At 39.2% G+C, this 18,884-nt stretch overlaps 1 protein-coding gene across 9 annotated transcripts in view; it reads left to right on the top strand.

Annotated features, from left to right (window-relative positions):
• Window positions 1-18,884, top strand: part of DMD (dystrophin) — a 9,298,038-nt gene that overhangs the window by 2,496,623 nt on the left and 6,782,531 nt on the right. For all 9 annotated transcript variants that reach the window (XM_044072398.1, XM_044072396.1, XM_044072400.1 and 6 more), the window contains one exon: window positions 6,516-6,695. In XM_044072398.1, coding sequence (XP_043928333.1) covers window positions 6,516-6,695 — 180 coding nt within the window. The remainder of the gene's footprint in view (window positions 1-6,515; window positions 6,696-18,884) is intronic.

Genomic DNA, 18,884 nt, shown 5'->3' with positions numbered 1-18,884 from the left:
AATTTTAAGGTTAAAGTCATTATATTGGCTGATTATATCTTATGACTTATTGGGATTAAGTGTGGAATTAAGTTTGATTTGCTGATGACGTCTGTATTGTGTTGGATGAAAGCACTAATAATGTTTGTTTCTTTTGGTTTTACATAATGTTTGTTGTATATTCACAGTTGCTTACCACCAGTTTTACTGGTTCTTCTTAGTTATCAAATGAAGTCATGGCAGACATGATCAAGATGGTGGGTGACTTAGGGCTCCTGAGGGTACTCATAGTAGAATGAAGAAAAATATGTACTGAGATAACTGGAAAATAGACATTCTGTATATAAGAACAAAGGGGACATTCACAACTGTGTGCAGTACAGGGGGTATCAAACTCCTCTCATAGTGCAAAAAAGTGCTGGACAGGGTGATTGATAAAAAAACATGCAAAGTAGTTAAATGTGAGATGGGAGATAAACAGTTCAGATTCTGATCAGGATGTAGCACAAACATCCCAATGTTTGTAATGAGAGAGAGAGAGAGAGAGAGAGAGAGAATGAGTAGAGAAGACGCTGTAAACAAGGAAAAGGTCCAACCAGACATTCCTAGACTTGGAGAAGGCATATGAAAAGGTCACAAAAAACTAATTTGGCAAGTTTTGTGATGGTTCAACATCCATAAAATATCTGTAGAACTAGTGCAGACTATGTACTATGAACCGATTGTACATGTACAGACTTTGATTGGACTCGCATTAGGGTTCCCTATGTACAGACTTTGATTGGACGCTCATTAGGGTTCTCTTGGGAGTGAGTTTGCATAAGGGTAAAGCTCTGAGCCCACCGCTGTTCATATTGCTGATTGTCTACATTAGTTGACAGGTTGCTAGGGCAGATCTACAAAGATGCTGTATGAGGACAATGAGGCATTACAAGCAGACTTTGAACAGGAACATAAGCAAATGACGGGAATAAAATGCAAAAACTGAAGGCAAATGGGATGAAACTGAATACAGACAATGCAGTTTTAATGGCAACATATGGCGAAAGATGAAGCTTAAACCTGAGATTGAAGGAAATAGTGGAATAGGCTATCAGCTACAAGTATCTAGGAGGACTGGTTCAGTTGAAGGGAAGTACGAATAAGGAGGGCTATGGGTGTCCTAACCACAGTGACCAGTTATGTACTCAGGCAGGCATATAAGAGTGACACACAGGAGCTGCTCCATTGAAAGGGGTTCATAGGTAGGTACTAGGCTATCGGCCCAAGAGCCTACGTAAGCCTAGTCAACAAGGTTCCCTGGCTTACGCCACCCAAGAAAGTTAATTTCCTGTGCCCCTGTCGAACAGAGACACAGAAGTGATCCCCGGGGTGTATTTCCTATTTCCCATCCACTCATCAAGATTTTTCTTGAAGAGTGCTAATGAAGAACTTTGCTTGACATAGATGGGTAGCCTGTTCCAGAGTATGGGAAGTCTCTGGGACAGGAATCTAACCCAACAGCATGTCCTGTTTATTGTGGTGACAAGGTTTAGGTCCCTAGAGTGTGTAGCTCAGAGGGACTGGGATTTCCTAAGGTGTAGCATGTCCAACAGCTCTGGGTTTGACATAGCTTTATATGTTAGGCAGAGATCACCTCAGAGTAGGCGATATGCTACGGAGTAAAGCTGGAGTTTTTTGAGACGGTCAGTGTAGGGCATTTGTTTGAGGCCAGTAATCCTCTTTGTGAGGTACTTCGGTGGCCTTTCCAGCTGCTGCAGATGTCTTGTGAGGTACAATCCAAGAGGGGCATTGTACTCTATAATGGGTCTAATGAGTGTTGAGTAGAGAGGAACAATGACATCTTTTTTCCTGGATGAGAACCGTTTTATGATGAGGTGTGCCATGTAGAAGGACTTCCTGACTACTGTGGCAATGTGACTATCAAAGGAAAGACTACTGTCCACCTGGGTCCCAAGGTCTCTTATCACACATTCAGTGTTAAGTAGATTGCTGCCTATGTGGTAGTTCATGGGTACAGAGCTTTTACCAAATGGGATGACACTGCACTTTTTGGCATTGAGCTTGAGGCCATGGCTCTGACACCAGGCATCTGTCTCAGCGAGGCCCTCCTGTAGGATGTCCACATCATTTGGGGGCTTGACTATGGCTCCTAGTTTGCAGTCATCTGCGAACTTCATTAGCCAGAGGCCTTCTCTGTTAGCCTGCACTTCAGAGAAGTATTTACCAAACAGGAAAGGTCCCAGGACGGAACCCTGTGGTACTCCACTTGTCACTGCTTTGAGGTCAGATTTGGTGTCTGCAACTTTTACAGTGTGGGTTCTGTCAGTGAGCCAGTTGGCAACCCATCTTGTGATGTAGGGATTTATACCTAGTTTAGTGAGTTTAGCTATAATTCCAGAATGGGGGATCGTGTCAAAAGCCTTGGCGAGGTCAAGATACGATGTGTGAACCACCTTACCCTCATCTACGGCTTTGGTGACTGCCTCAAAGAACTCAATCTGGCTCGGGATGCATGATAAGCCCTTCACAAACCTGAACTGGGTGGGATCCAGAGTTGGGAGGTTACCAATGTATTTGTTTGAGTTCCATGATGATACTTTCCATGGCTTTGCAGACCAGGCTTGTCAGGCTAATAATTCGATAGCTCCTGGGATCAGTGGCGGCTCTGTGGAGTGAGATAACTGCTGCTGTGCACCATTCAGTGGGCACAAAGCCTGATGCAAGGCTATTATTAAACATGGTGCTTAAGATTGGAGCTAGTTCGTTCTGAAGTTCATGTAAAATGCAGCCTGGGATGTTGTCCGGTCCCATGGATGCTGTGTTTTTGGCTTTAGAGAGTGCAGCTTTTACCTGTGTAGTTGTATTTACAGGGACTCTGCATTCTTCCTGTATAGATATGGGCCCTTTAGGGGGTGGGGGGTAAAGTGTCATGCCTCTCACTGCCCACTCACCTAACAATTAACACGTAACATTTAACAAACTTCAGGCATCTCTGATAGTGAATGTGACTCATTATCTCCCCAGCATGCCCCATGAGCAAGCGTTTCCTCATCCTTCCTTCTCCTCCCATCACTAACTCCTCCGATACCTGGGCTGATACTTGATCATGGGGCATCGAGACCACAGTCGGCATTTAATCCTTCTGTGTCATGGGGCATCAGGACCACAGTCAGCATTTAATCCTTCTATGTCATGGGGCATCAGGACCACAGTCGGCATTTAATCCTTCTGTGTCATGGGGCATCAGGACCACAGTCAGCATTTAATCCTTCTATGTCATGGGGCATCAGGACCACAGTCGGCATTTAATCCTTCTGTGTCATGGGGCATCAGGACCACAGTCGGCATTTAATCCTTCTGTGTTATGGGGCATCAGGACCACAGTCGGCATTTAATCCTTCTGTGCCATGGTGCATCAAGACCACAGTCGCCATTTAATCCTTCTGTGTCATGGGGCATCAGGACCACAGTCGGCATTTAATCCTTCTGTGCCATGGTGCATCAAGACCACAGTCGCCATTTAATCCTTCTGTGTCATAAGGCATCAGGACCACAGTCGCCATTTAGTCCTTCTGTGCCATGGTGCATCGAGACCACAGTCAGCATTTAATCCTTCTGTGTCATGGGGCATCAGGACCACAGTCGGCATTTAATCCTTCTGTGTCATGGGGCATCAGGACCACAGTCGCCATTTAATCCTTCTGTGTCATGGGGCATCAGGACCACAGTCGCCATTTAATCCTTCTGTGCCATGGTGCATCAAGACCACAGTCACCATTTAATCCTTCTATGTCATGGGGCATCAGGACCACAGTCGGCATTTAATCCTTCTGTGCCATGGTGCATCGAGACCACAGTCGCCATTTAATCCTTCTGTGCCATGGTGCATCGAGACCACAGTTGCCATTTAATCCTTCTGCACCATGGGGCATCGAGACCACAGTCGCCATTTAATCCTTCTGTGCAATGGAGCTGACTTTGCTTTTAGTTGAGTCACCAAAAACTTATGAAGAATCAAAGGTCTGTGGAAAGAAGAATGACTACAGATAGCTTGAATGTTCACAGTACAGAAGGAAGGAATAAATTGCATAAGCACACGATTGTCATGAGTTAAGTAGAAATCATGGGAAGACAGACACAAGCAAACTTGAAAGGGGAGTTAATTTCAGATTAAGTTTAAAAAATACTATATTCTTATCAACAATGGTGGTGCCCTGAAATATCCTGACAGGGAAAAATAAACATGAAACTTAACAGAGTTGTACAGCTGTCATTGGTAAAAGTGGAAAATGAAGCTGGAGACAGAAAGGAGAAGAAAACCTTTATTTTTTTCAGCTGCAGTACTGCGGTGTGCTCTTGTCTCAGCATCCTTATTTGTGTATAAAAAAGCATTGCGTGGTAGCCTAGGACCCATACAGTTAGCATCTGCTGTGATGCAGTTATTTTATAAAATTTGATGTAGAAACGTCAGTGTAAACATTATGGTAATGCTAGCTGTGAATAAATTGGACTGTTCCAAAGCAGACAAACATGAGATCGGCAACCATGAGGAGACAGAGAGAGAAGGAGAGAAAGACAGAGAGGTAGTGCAGGAACATACTTCTCAACCTCTTAGCTCAAGAATTTTGGACAAAGCCAATGGGAGGACAAAGGCCAAAAATCAGGGAGAGGTTTTAAATAATGTTCTTATAAACTTATAACATTGCTAAAATAAAAGGTTTTACATTATCATGAATTTTGTGAACAATATGAAGTTTAAACTCAAATGTCAATCATTATTTTGAGACTTCAATTCTCCAAGATTTGCTTGAAACCACAAGTTATATGAGGAGCAGATCAAAACTATGAACTGCAAGCTGAAAGGTAATAAGAAGGACAGTGAAGGTTAATCAGCATTTTGTCATAATATCTTATAGTCAGCAACATAAATAGAAATGATTCATTAAGTCAGACCAGACAATTACTATATAGAAATAGACCTTTTAATTTATTTCTCATGATGATGATGTCATCACATCCATGTCCAGCAGATAACTCTTGCATTGTTTTTTATATGGTGCTGCCATGTCCATTATCAGCAGTTAACTCTTACATGTTAAAAGTCCAAGTTTTTTTCTTTTATGAAAAACATTTTTTTTCATTTTCTTTAGCAATATTTTGAAACGTCTGCACATATATTAAAATGGATACTGTCAGTGTTATTTCTTTGTTGATGGCTGCCAGTAACTACTTCATTGGATTTGATTATTATCATATCTTTATTCTATTTTTTGACATATTTTCAACTTTAACTATCTCAAAGCACACCCAGACTCAGACAACTGAAAATTACTCAATTTAATCACACTTTTCAAAATAAATGTTTGATTATAGTCAAGAAAACGGAACATTCTGTACTACTTCATATAGCAGTGCATGGAAGATATGTAATTTTAAAAGAATTGAAGTCAAACCGAAGTGTCTTTTTTATAGAATTATGTTGCTCATTTCACATGACCTAAAATCACAGATTTTTATTGAAATACTGTGCTGGCAATGGAGGTTGATAGCATTTACTTATATGTGTCTTGGTTTTGTGGCACAGAAGGATTAAGTTCTAAGTGTGCACAGGCAATTGGGGTTCAGCTAGTAGCCCTGAAACTGGAGTAGCCAGGGAAGAAAATGAGTGATGGGACATGGACTGCTGACCTCTCCTGGAGATAAGGGAGGCATGTAAGTGCTTGAAAAGCACATGAGGTGTAACCACTTCCTTAGGATGTAACTACTTGCTGTGCTTCAGGGAAGGGGCAAGGTTGCTTGTCGGCAGCGTCCCTTGTGGATATGAAAGTCAAACCATCTGCACACTGGGAGTTAGTGATAAAGAAAAAAAATACATTGGATCACCCCTATGGCTGATTCTCACCCCTGTCATGGGGAATGAATTGGCTAAGCATGGGATGATGATCTGTATGCAACAAGGGCAAGAAGTGCAAAAACTTTTTTTCTTACAGCTTAGTTTTTAATTATTTGTGAACATGATCTTTTCCTGCTAGTGAAGGAGTACTTTGTGCAAAATAAACTATAGTTATGGCGTATGTAGGGAAATACATATGCAATCCAGAGCAGAAAGCTTTGATGTTAATTACAGCCACATGTTTGTCATCAATGTGTCCTTGCCTTATGCTTCTTATATCAGTCAGTGTGTTAATAGAGACCTTAAAATTAAGCTTTCATAACTTTCTACATACTCGCCTTTAAAAACAAAACTATGTCATAGAATTGTGAAAAAACAAAAATTAAATGAAAAAAATGCACCTGAAGCTGCAGTATCTTTACTATAAGAAAATTGACAAAGGTTAAATGTTTTGCACCAGATCCTATTTGAGAGAATAGTTAAGAATGAAAGCTCTAAATATTTGTTGCTTTTATTATAAGAAGTTGTCAGTAGCTTCAGCTGTGTCAGTGTGTATTTTCTTTTTGCTTTACTTTTTAATATCCAGTCAACATTACATTTCTAATTGCACCTATCATTGATAAACATTTTTGTTGAATAGATCCTGAAGGGTGATCTCGAAATGAAAAGACACACAATGGATAAGTTGTGCTCTCTAAGTCAAGATCTTATTTCTTCTGTAAAGGACAAGGGAGTATCTCAGAAATTGGAAATGAGGTTAGAGGATTTTGCACAACGCTGGGATAAACTTGTACAGAAACTAGAGAAAAACTCTTTGCAGGTAAAGTATGCTATCTTCATTTTTAGTTAAATAACACTTAGAATGGTGTCATTACTAACATATGCTTCTGGGACATTTGCTTTATCCATTGTGACGATTTATTAAACATTGGTATTTAATAAGGTTTGACTAGTATTCTTGTAGTGTGTGTGTGTGTGTGTGTGTGTGTGTGTGTGTGTGTGTGTGTGTGTGTGTGTGTGTGTGTGTGTGTCCGTTTGTGCTTGAGTTCACATGTGCATTTGTGGACAAGCTGATGTGTAGGAGTGAAAATGTCTGGGTAAGTGGACGCCACGTGTACATATGTGAGTGAACGTGCATGCATGTATTTCCATATATACATATGTCTATGTTTTAAGACATCTGTGAAATCACTGCATTAAAAGTACCTAAGATTCTGAAAAAAAAAATGCAATACGGCATTTTGTATGACTCACACTTTTGTATGCAGCTATATTGGGGGAAGCTAAAGTATCTGTCTACATTTATGAATCATTGTGTTTAGCAAACAATGCTTTCTCTTAACAAATGGACTAGCCATTTGTTTTGTAAAGATAAATTTTGAGCAATTTTGATTATTATCAGACTGCAAACAGTTTTAGAAGATGTTCAAAAGTGGCACATTTAATACCTGAGGCTATATCTGCTGGTTCAATTTCTATGATACAAAATAAAGAATTTGTAAAAATGTAAATGGATTTTTACAGTTAGGTATAAGCAGTTCACATTTTGGACTGCTTACCCTTCTATGAGGGTAGGTGAGGAAGAGAAAGACAGAGGACTCGCTTTTATTTTTAAATACAAAAAGTCATCTAGACAAATCTGATTTTCCAGTGTGCTATGAAGAATATAAAAGAACATGTGAAGTAGTAACAGAAATAGTTGTATACCTTGCATGTATAATTTATCCAGTTTCTTTTCAGCACTACTTAAAAAAAACATTTTTGCAGAAGTAAAACACTTTGTTTTCATGTTTGGAATTTTTAGGTGCTTTTGGCTCCAGATGATGATCACTGTTGATGTGACACCTGGGTCCCAGGTGCAAAAGTGGGAAAAAGGGATTGCAGATGTGAGGATGGATGGTACTTACTGTCTTGCACCATGTTCAGGTTCAATATACATTCTATGAAGAGCACATTCTCCAGTGGAGAACCTTGTGGCTGTATTGCCTACTATCACTGTGAATAGTAAAACAACAGTAGTACCCAAATACAGCACTACACAATGTATAAAAAGATATACTATATTAAAATAAAACAAAGAGAAATAATAGGATAAGTGCTTTCATGGCTATCACAGTCTCTTCTTCAGATCTCATGCACTCAGAAAAAATTGGGTATTTAAATACTAACACAAAGCTTGATTAAAATGCAATAAAAACAAATAAAACCTCAAGGAGACAGAGGTCTTGATTTTAGTATTGGTCTTAAAGGCACAATGTCCTTAGACCTTTACCATTAGTAGTATTTAATTCCAGAATCCATTTAATTTCTAAACATTCTGTCCTGGCTTTAAATCACCACATTTAACACTAGGTTTAAAAAGTTCTAGAACCAGAAGACTAAACTTATGCGAAGAATCAGTAGCCACATTCATACTTGGAAAGGGCACTTTTGGTTTCCTATTTCAGAATATCATTACAGTGCTCACATATTCTAAATCTTAAGGCTCCGTTGGTCATTTGAAAGAACACTAGAACTTTGGTGCTGTCTGAGTTTCTGTCATTTTGTAACATATTTCGCTCCCATCACAGCTGCAACCACCGCCTGTATGTACCTTCTGTTTGTCATTGTATTATTTTTCTAATTTTGGATTCCTCCCTACAACCTGCTGTGATAGTAACCCACCTGTTAGTAGACTACGCTTGTTAAACATTACTGCTCTTTTTCAGCTGTTTCAGCCAAGTTCTTATAATACTATCTGGCAGAACAACTGGATCATATAGTAATGCTTGATGTTATTGCAGCTCCCACTGTATTTCATTGTAGAAGTAATAGACTGCAGTTTTCCATTATACCACAAGGTGGAGCTCCTTTTCAGGAATATAAAAGACAATTTGAAAAGTGAAAGAGAGGAGAATGGAACACTAGCTAAAGGAGGGAAGAATGAAAGACTAGCTGAAGGGAAAAGGGCCTTGCAGCATGACTGGATTTTTTTTCTTCTAGTGTTTTGGTACAGAGAGGTGAGGTAGCAGTTTGTGTCTGTCTCTTGCTGAAATCTTGGATGATGATATTTTGTGGATTCAGGAGAGAAGTTCTAAAAGCAGTAGTTCCACGCCTGCATAACATTCAGCAAGAAAAGGAGTTCCCTTGAGCCTAGTGCAGAGATGCCATAGATGACTATCAGAGTTCAGGCGGGTGATTTTCCATTTTTCTCGTCAGAGGAACTGCGGTACCTGGTCACTGGGATATTCTCGATGGAGTGGTGAGAGGCTTTTGTTCATCATTTTTTTATACTTTTAAAAGATTGTGGATTTTTCCCTTAATGCTTTCTGGATTACAAATAGCTGGGATCCATATGAGCTCCAACCTTGGGCCCCATCATGCCGGCAGTAGGACTGTAAGTAGTCACTGGCCAGTGAACAGAGTACAATAAAGTGTCTCATAGTGGTCTGTTTAGCTAGATCTAGGGGGATAGAGGGTGTTAGTACTGTTGCCTTAAAGACACTTTATTGCTAAATGACATTGCATTTTCTCATATTTGTATTGTCGCATTATAAATCGTTATTGTTCAGTGACATTGCATTTTTCTCGTGTTAGTACTGCTGCCTTCAAGAATCTTTACTGCTCAATGACGTTGCATCTTTTTCATATCTGTACTGTTGTATTATAACCCTTTTTCCCCCCTCAGTGACATTTTATTTTTTTCCGTGTTTGTATTGCTGCATTATAAAAGCTTTACTGTTCATTGATATTGCCTTCATGTGCATGACCTTTTCTGTTGAGTTCTGGGGAAGGAGGTAAATGTTTGGTTTCATTACATGCATATCTCACTCTGCCTTACTGCTAACTGGTGCACTGTTGAAATAATTTGTTTGTTATTGTGCTATTGCCCTTTAAAACTAAAGTGTCATCTAGAATAAAATATGTTATCACTTGCCACCTTGGGGTGTTGGGCCTAAAGAATGGGTGTCACCAGAGTTAGGTAGGAAGGAACCCATACCTACTTTAGCTACACCTGCGGGTGCACTAGATTTAGGGAATCATCCAGGATTGCCTGTATTGCCTTGAACTCCACCCTATTCCCCTGTATGTGTGGAAAGCAACTCCAGCAGCAAGATGAACCCAGAAGTAGCTACTAAGTGGTGCAAACAGCACAATGCTCAGTCAAAGCACTGTTAGTTATAGTGTTGCCAGGGGTCACATGGATTGATATGCAAATAAATCAAGTCACAGGATCCTTACCTGTTGTAGGCATGGATTTTTATTAGACAACACTATAGACACTACTGAACAGAGCACATTGGCCTTATTAGAATGGAAAAGTCCTTTAGTATATGAGCACATACCTTCAAGTGTGCAAATTTCAGGTGAGAGTGCAGTCCATGTGGTAATCTCTGAGAAGTGCACTAACCCAGCAACTGAGGAAATACCTGTGGATGTTATCCAAGTAGGTCAGAACCTTACACCAGAAGCTGGAGCTTCACTGCCCATAAATGCTATAGGGCCTGAAGTTTTGAATGCTTTGGGAAGTCTTGTAGAAAAATGCTTACAGCCTACACAGCCATTCACTGGGTATGGCTACCGCAAATTGCAATTCTTTTCTGGCAAACAGCCCACACCTCAGGGAGAGGAAGATTTTGAATCTTGTAGAGATCAGGCTTTATAAGCCATAGAGGAGTGGGATATCCCAGAATCTCAGAAGAAGCAGTGGATAGCTGAAATTCTAAAGGGAATAGCGTGGATACCATGCTCAACCTAAGGATGGGTAGGCAAGATTGCACGGCCAAGGACTATTTAGGAGTACTGCAGGATGTTTTTGGAAGGACCAAGAGGGCAGCAGACCTACTGTACCAGTGTGAACATACATACTAAGAGGTTGATGAGAAACTATCTGATTACATTAAGCGATTAGATAAAATGCTCCACCAGATCATCCTAAAGAAGAGGGTGGATCCTAAAGTAGTGACCAAGTACAGATTGGACAAATTTTACAAAGAGCTCAAGCTATGGACCCTATTATGTGGAAACTGAGGATGAGAAATAGGGAGGAGACTAACTTATTCTCAGTTGGTTAAAGAAGTGAGGGAAGAGGAAGCCCTGTTGGAAGCAAAATCTCCAGGTTCAGTAGCAATTAAGGCAGTGAGTGAACACAAGCAGAAGCCTATAGCTGTGCTTATTACTCAAACAGGTGTCATAGCCCAGGGTGTCTGTGATGTAGAGGTGTCACAGTTAAAGATGCAGATGTCTTCCCTAACTGACGCCATAGCTCAAGTCACCAAGACAGTTGCATAATTGCAAAAAGCCATGGTAACTTTAGCTGAAGGGAGGAATATATCAGCTAGAACCTCCATGAAAGGACTTAGGGAGAAAACTAATCAGCCGATGTTCAGAGTTCCTACTGGATTTTGTTTTCGTTTTGTGGATGCAGGGCATATAAAGAGACAGTGTCCTAATGCAGAAAACTTGAAAAGAATGAACAAACTATTATTGGCTAGTGCAATGCAGGGAAACTTCAACTCAGTGAAGGGGCCAGCTGAATGCCCAATTACAAAGAGCTCCATAAAATATAACATCAAGAGACAGCATTCTGGATCTCCTTTCCACACCAACCCTTGTAAAAGGGGAGAGAGACTACTTACTATGCACACTTCTAGGTCAGCTGAGGTGAACAACCAAATTGAAAAGCCATCTCAGCAAAAATCTCAGCATCAGAGACAATAAAGCATTAATAAGAAAGACTCTTATCCGTGGAAATGGCAGGGTCGCCCGGTGGTACCTCAACCTCATGCTGACTGCCATGCAGCTGAACACCAGCAACAGAAACTACCCAATGGGCTATTGGGCCAGACCCCTGTCATGTCAGTAAAAATGAAAGGGGTGTATAGTAAAGCACTGTTGGATACGGATGCAGAAATCACCATCCTGTACAGTGACTTCTACAAAAAAATACTTAAAGCATCTGCCACTTAAAAAGATAGAAGATTTGGAGATCAGAGGGTTAAGTGACACGAAGTTCCATTATGATGGGTATGTCTCACTCAAGTTAGAATTTTCCGCTTCAGTTAATTGGGTCAACAGAAGTCTTTGAACCTCTTGCTGTTGTGTGTCCCAGGACAAAAGGATTCAGCATCTGTTTTAGTAGGGACAGATACTGACGTTGTCAGAAGAATGCTGATGCCTCAGTAGACCCAGGAACACCCAACATTACATCCACTCCTGAGACCAGCTTTTTGTGCCCTTCAAAGGGAAAAGGATAGTAAGAAGAATGAAATTGGTCATGTGTGGACCCTGTCTGGGAAAGTGCATATAATTCATCCTGGCAGGTCACCTGTTTGACAGCCAAAGTGAGGATGTGTGGACAAACAGTTTCCTCTCATATCATGATGGAAATGAATCCAGAAAGTGACTTTCCCCTGGGGCTGGAACTAGTTCCAGAAGTTTGGCTTGTGGACAAGTTAAAGCATCCTTATGACACTGTTTTTGGAATTGAATAATAAAGGAAGTACTCCCATTGTCCTGCTTTCACAAGTGCGTTTGGGAAATGTTTGTGCTGCCACTCCCTTACCTGCTTCTGTGTTGATAAGGAAGGAGAGCAGGGCCAACTAGTTGAAGCTGGAAGATATTGATATAGGAGGTGGCCTGTTGCCCCCTGAGTGGGTAACCAGAGCTAAAGAGCTACTAATGAAGAAGAAAAATTGTTTTTTTACCAGTGAATTGGATATGGGCTGTGCAAAGAGTGCAGAACACCAAATAAGAGTGAAAGAAGACTGGCCTTTCAGAGAACGTTCCAGAAGAGTAGCTCCAGGAGACCTGGAGGACTTAAGAAAACATCTGGAAGAACTTTAAGCCGCAGGGATAATTCGAGAGTCAATAAGTTCATATGCCTCTCCCATTGTCATTGTCAGGAAATAAAACGGGTAAATTTGCATGTCTGTTGACTATCGTACTCTGAATCAGTAAACCATTCCAGACCAGTATACAACTCCCTGGATTGAAGATGTTCTAAATTGCCTGGTGGGCAGTAAGTGGTTCAGTGTGCTAGACTTAAGGAGTGGATATTATCAAATCTCTATGCACCTAGAAGATAAAAAGAAGACTGCCTTCATCACCCCCTTGGGATTTAGTGAGTTAGATCACCTACCTCAAGATTTATCAAATGCACCGGCAACTTTCCAGAGAATCATGAAAGAACAGTTGGAGACATGCATCTCCTGGAAAGCTTAGTCTACCTGGATGACCTCATTGTTTTTGGGAGGACCCTAGAGAAGCATGAAGAAAGAATGATGAAAGTATTGAACAGGATTGAGAAGGAAGGCCTGAAGTTGTCATTGGACAAATGTAAGTTTTTCCAGCCTTCTGTGATTTATGTAGCACATGTACTGTCTGCAAATGGGAATATCCACAGATCCCAGCAAAGGTGAAGCTGTGACATCTTGGCCCAGACCCAAAACTATCACAGAGCTGCAATCTTTCCTGGGGTTCTGCAGTTACTATAGAAGGTTTATGGAAGGATTTTCAAAGATAGCAAGACCCCTCAACCATTTTCTCTAAAATGATGAGAAAGCAGATGAATCAGATGAAGATATCCTTGTGAAGAAGCCCAAGGGACCGAGAGGCTCTAAAGAACTCCCCTAAATGCTTTCTGGATTACAAATAGCTGGGATCCATATGAGCTCCAACCTTGGGCCCCATCATGCCGGCAGTAGGACTGTAAGTAGTCACTGGCCAGTGAACAGAGTACAATAAAGTGTCTCATAGTTGGTCTGTTTAGATAGATCTAGGGGATAGAGGGTGTTAGTACTGTTGCCTTAAAGACTCTTCATTGCTAAATGACATTGCATTTTCTCATATTTGTATTGTCGCATTATACATCGTTATTGTTCAGTGACATTGCATTTTTCTCGTGTTAGTATTGCTGCCTTCAAGAATCTTTACTGCTCAATGACATTGCATCTTTTTCATATTTGTACTGTTGTATTATAACCCTTTTTCCCCCTCAATGACATTGCACTTTTTTCCGTGTTTGTATTGCTGCATTATAAAAGCTTTACTGCTTATCGATACTGCCTTTGTGTGCATGTTTGAATGTCAAGATCTTTTCTGCTGAGTTCTGAGGAAGGGGGTAAATGTTTGGTTTCATTACATGCATATCTCACTCTACTTTACTGCTAACTGGTGCACTGTTGAAATAATTTGTTTGTTATTGTGCTATTGCCCTTTAAAATTAAAGTGTCACCTAGAATAAAATCTGTTATTACTTGCCACCTTGGGGTGTTGGGCCTAAAAAAAGGGCGTCACCAGAGTCAGGTAGGAAGGAACCCATATCTAGTTTAGCTGCACCTGCAGGTGCACTACATTATATTTTCATTAGGCTTGATTAATTGATTGACTTAACTGACCAGGTCACTGAATTGATCCAGTCATCTTTTCTTTCATATATGCTGTTTACAAACATTCAGTATAATCACAGTTGAGCTAAAATTAGATAGATAACAAATGATAATTTCATTAAAGACAGTCCCCCAGAAAAACAGCTTAGCAATACATGATTGCAGGTACATAGCACCTACACAGCCATATATAGATTTAATGAATACCTGACAAGTAGCAGGTACCAATGGAAAACTCCAGATATTCAACAGAACAATGACTGCAGTTTAGTTTTATAAGTAAACAGTGTAAACAATAAACATAAACTAATTCACAAGCCAGAGGGTGATGGCAATTACTGTATGAAGAAATCATTATCAATTAAATATGAAACTCTCTATTTGTGCTATTTATGCAACTCAGAGACAACATTCTGAAGATAAGTACCATAATACATATTTTTAATTGCATATGTTTCTTAATGTGTTTAAACAAATACATATCATTACAATACAATCTCCTTATCACAGTATGAATTTTTGACAATTGAACACGATAACATTTTCAGTAACAATTGTTTCCCAGCATCAACTCTAAACATAATAAAACAGTCAACAAAATATTTACACTGTTTACATGGTTCAGTATGACATTACTCCCCAAACACTGACAACAGAAATATACGTAGTATCCTCCTCATATCAGTGAAAAGGACATTAAAAAATAAGTGGTAAGGAATTCCTTCTCAGAGCTTCTCATTCAATCCACATTAAAACCAATCTGACCGATCCCACCATTTAAACCATCACATTATGTTACAGTCTCTTGAGTCACCATTCTAGCCATTACCACCACCCTATGTGGCAATATATGTATGATTATTTATATGTACATATAGCTTCTGTATGCCAACTTGTAAATTCATTACATTGAACATTTTGTTAGGAGGATCATACTGTTGAACTACCACTTCATCATAGGATGCCAGTGTTTGTTTAGTTTCAAAACCAAACAGTTGGGAATAGGATTTTGCTATTCCCTCACTGTTTTGCCATCTCAGTGTTGAAATCTATAATTAACAGGAGTGTGGGAGGCACAGCTGCACACTTGCAGGATTTACAGAGGCTTGACCCCAGCATAAAATCATAACATGATGTTTAGAGCCTTTTGCAGATGATTGTAAGCAAGCAGTCTTCATTGATTCTCCAGAAGATTACCGGTACTATTAGAAAGTCCATTCAGAGATGTAGCTGACTCATTGAATAACACTTAATGGGAATTGTTTTGGATATGTATGAACCTATGAATAACATATAATGGGAATTGTATTGGATATAATATGCACCCATGGATAGTGTGCAGTGGGAATTGTATTAGAAATAATTTAAACCTATGAATAATGTGTAGTGGGAATTATTTTGGATAGACTATAAATGATCTGTCCAGATTAACCACCTAGTAATAAACTATAAATAAAAGCAACTCTTTTACTGTGCAGAAGAATCTAAATTTATATGTATGTAGTGTAAGATCTTTTACTGAAGACTAGGAAACTTGTGGAAAATCCTAAAGAGTGAGAAACAAGTTTTTCATCAAAAGGGAAGAAAAACAAATAGATCTAAATTCTGCTTAAACATTTTAAGTTGTACTTATAATGACTTGTGGGATGATAACTTTTTGTACCTTTATACTTCATTCTATATCCATAAGTATAATTACTTGTAAAAGCTAAATGCTTGTATTTTGAAACCTATCTGAGGCCTTAGTCTTCTAGTTTTATTATACTGCTAGGTTTTACCCTCATGTTGTGGATTTTTGTTCTATAAGCAGCATTATTGGTAAATTTCTGCATAGCTGAGTGTCTTCCTTATACTTTGGTAAAATTGCAGTTGTGGCAGTATTATGAATTCTGCTCTAGTACTGGGGGTTGACTGCTTTTACAGATATTTATATCCCTTTTTGGCTGCTATAGTCATATCATTTCCCCTGTTACAGTTGAATTCCAGTGTTTTTCTTTTTACTTTACTACTGCTTTTACCCTGTTCTTTGTGTCTGCCCCAAGCCCCTCAGAGATATTAAACTAAAATTTTGGATATTCTAACCTACCTGGGGTCATTGACTTCTAACTCCGAGTCATAAGACTAGGACTCCAATATTGGCTTTATTTGATTAGCTCCCCATCTAGTTTAGCTTCTTCTTGCAGTTTGAAACTTTCCCTAACCCTCCCACCTTTTTCTCTTGTGAGCGTTAAAATGCTGTATCTGTGGATTCCACCCCTTATTGTAATCTGACTTAGAAAAGAAGTCCCTCCTGCTTTCATTGCTATTATCTGTCGTATAAGCCATTTAAGTACTGTTTTCTGCATATCCATAATACTGAGTGCCTGCCCAGCAATCAGTATTGCATTCAGTAAAGCTTCCCTACTACAAATTGCCACCTGCTCTTTTTCCCAGAACACCCATCTGCTTAGTGCCCTCACCACACTTTGAGAGGGTTCTGAATTAATCTTGATCGATCCTTAACAGATAAGAGATTTACTTTGTTTTCCACTTCAGTTAACTGCTTTAGAGTGATACTGATTTATTTGTTGATTTTACACTTTAGATAAATATAAAGGACCCTAAGACTTGAAATTTCCTGTTCCACATATTTTGTTTAAGTTATTTTGTGGTTGCATTACACCTTCAACTACTCTTTTTGGGTGTTTTTACATCAAGAGGACTGGGCCGTCTAGTGTCAGTAGATGGTGGGACGGGTCTGTATGAGTTGGGAAACAAATATGAAAATTGTAATTGCAGTCATTTTATTGGCAAGAGGGCATAAAGACCAGCTTCCTGTGTTGTAAGTGCCTGTCTAAACTTACACACCCACCATTCACAGAAAGCTAGAAAACAAAATTTCCCTATAAAGCCACATCTGAAACTGTACCAGCAACTTGGTGAGTATAGAGCAACTATTTTGCGCGTTGAGATGCATAGACCAGCTAGTTTGACTTTTGAGGAACACTGACCCTTGAACTGCAACTTGTCCAAGAAGCACCCACCCTCATCCCATAATGTGGAATATGCTGGTCACTGCACAAAAGCATTGCATCTCATCTGTCATTAGGTTGAATATGCTGGTTGTCCAAAAAAGTAGCATATCATAGAATCATGCTAAATGACTGCTTTACACATAATCACTTTGACACAATATGCCAGTAGGTGGTAAATTAGAGTGATTCATGAATATGCTGTAATAGAAGGGCAGTAGAAAGCACTGTGCATAATATGTGGCTATCCCGCCACTGCATATATGACATAACTCATTGACATGCAGAACAAGGAGGGTCATCTTGTACCTGGAAAAAGGTGGCACTGCAGAGACAGCTTGTGAAATAATCTTTTCCTCCTTCTTGAAACCATAAATGTCAACTAGACATTACATGTTGTGTACCAAATGAATGGTACTGCTGACCTGCTAGAGATGCTGTGCAAGGATGCATGTTATGATATTATAATGTACAAACAGAGCAGGAATTTGTTAGCCTTGCCAGTCATGCATAAGAAGTGGTGGTCAGTTAGCCTTCAGCTATGATATGGTTTATTGTGTGGTTCAAATTAGGTTAAATGTTTTATATTAGTTTACACTTATGAAACAACACTGGTGATGTGATAATGTTTAATCGCAATGTACTACCATCAATGCCCTTTTTAGCATAACATGAAAAAAGGGACTCTGTCCACTTTCAGTCAAAAAAAATTGTTTACATATTCCACCAGACTTACATCTGCTTAGTGTCCATACCTCTGACATATTTCTCAGATATTCTTGACCTTCAGTGCCATTTCTGATGTAGTCTCAGAATGTTACTCTGTCATAAATGTGTGTGGCATTTGTTGAACCAGTAACTACTGAAATTATTTAATGCTGATGTATTCTTATTGTTCAGGAAAAGCAAGTTGAAAAGAAGTGCGCTTATTCTATAAAATTCCAAGCAAACAATGGTAACAGATAAGAAAATGCCCTTATTTTGGATTCTTCATCACAATTTGTTTTTTTGCCATTGCTGTTAAACGCTGAATGAAGTACTTAATTTATTATTTTTAACTGTATTTAACAGTATGTAAGGTATAAAAAAGTCTTTATGTTATTGATTTAAAAATACAGGATGATTGAATCCTATACCTCAGCTCTGCTGAATATTTCTTCACAAAAAAATAAATAAAAAGTTTTCTTACAAAATTCTTATCATACTGCCCTTCTTTATAACAATAGAAAGAAAAGTGATGCTAAGAAAAGAATGACTGTAGTTAAAGTGCAATTATTCGATTATCTGGCATATTTAGACATCATGTGAGGTGGGGAATTGGGATTGACAGTATCTGTTTAAAATTAGCTGCCAAAGAAGACATTGGTAAATATCAAAACATTAGTTTCCTCATGTTAATTACAGATTTGAATTTCTGTATGCATTTGTTGCCTGTGATCATATAATTTCAAGGGACCTTAAAATCCTGTCATAGTGCATCTCGCCTATCTGAGTTATCCATTCTTCGTGGTGGCTAAATATATTAATGCACTGCATTAAGAAATCCAGTTGACAGGTCACTTTAAGTTTCATGGGGTATCAATACTGTCAGATAAGTTCAGTAGTTGATATAACTAGTTGGAGTGGCAG

This window comes from Protopterus annectens, chromosome 5.part0 (assembly GCF_019279795.1).
Source record: "Protopterus annectens isolate FY-2018-M chromosome 5.part0, PAN1.0, whole genome shotgun sequence".
NCBI lineage: Eukaryota > Metazoa > Chordata > Ceratodontiformes > Protopteridae > Protopterus > Protopterus annectens.
The sequence above is the reverse complement of the archived record's forward strand: the minus strand, read 5'-3'. Positions and strand labels throughout refer to the sequence as shown.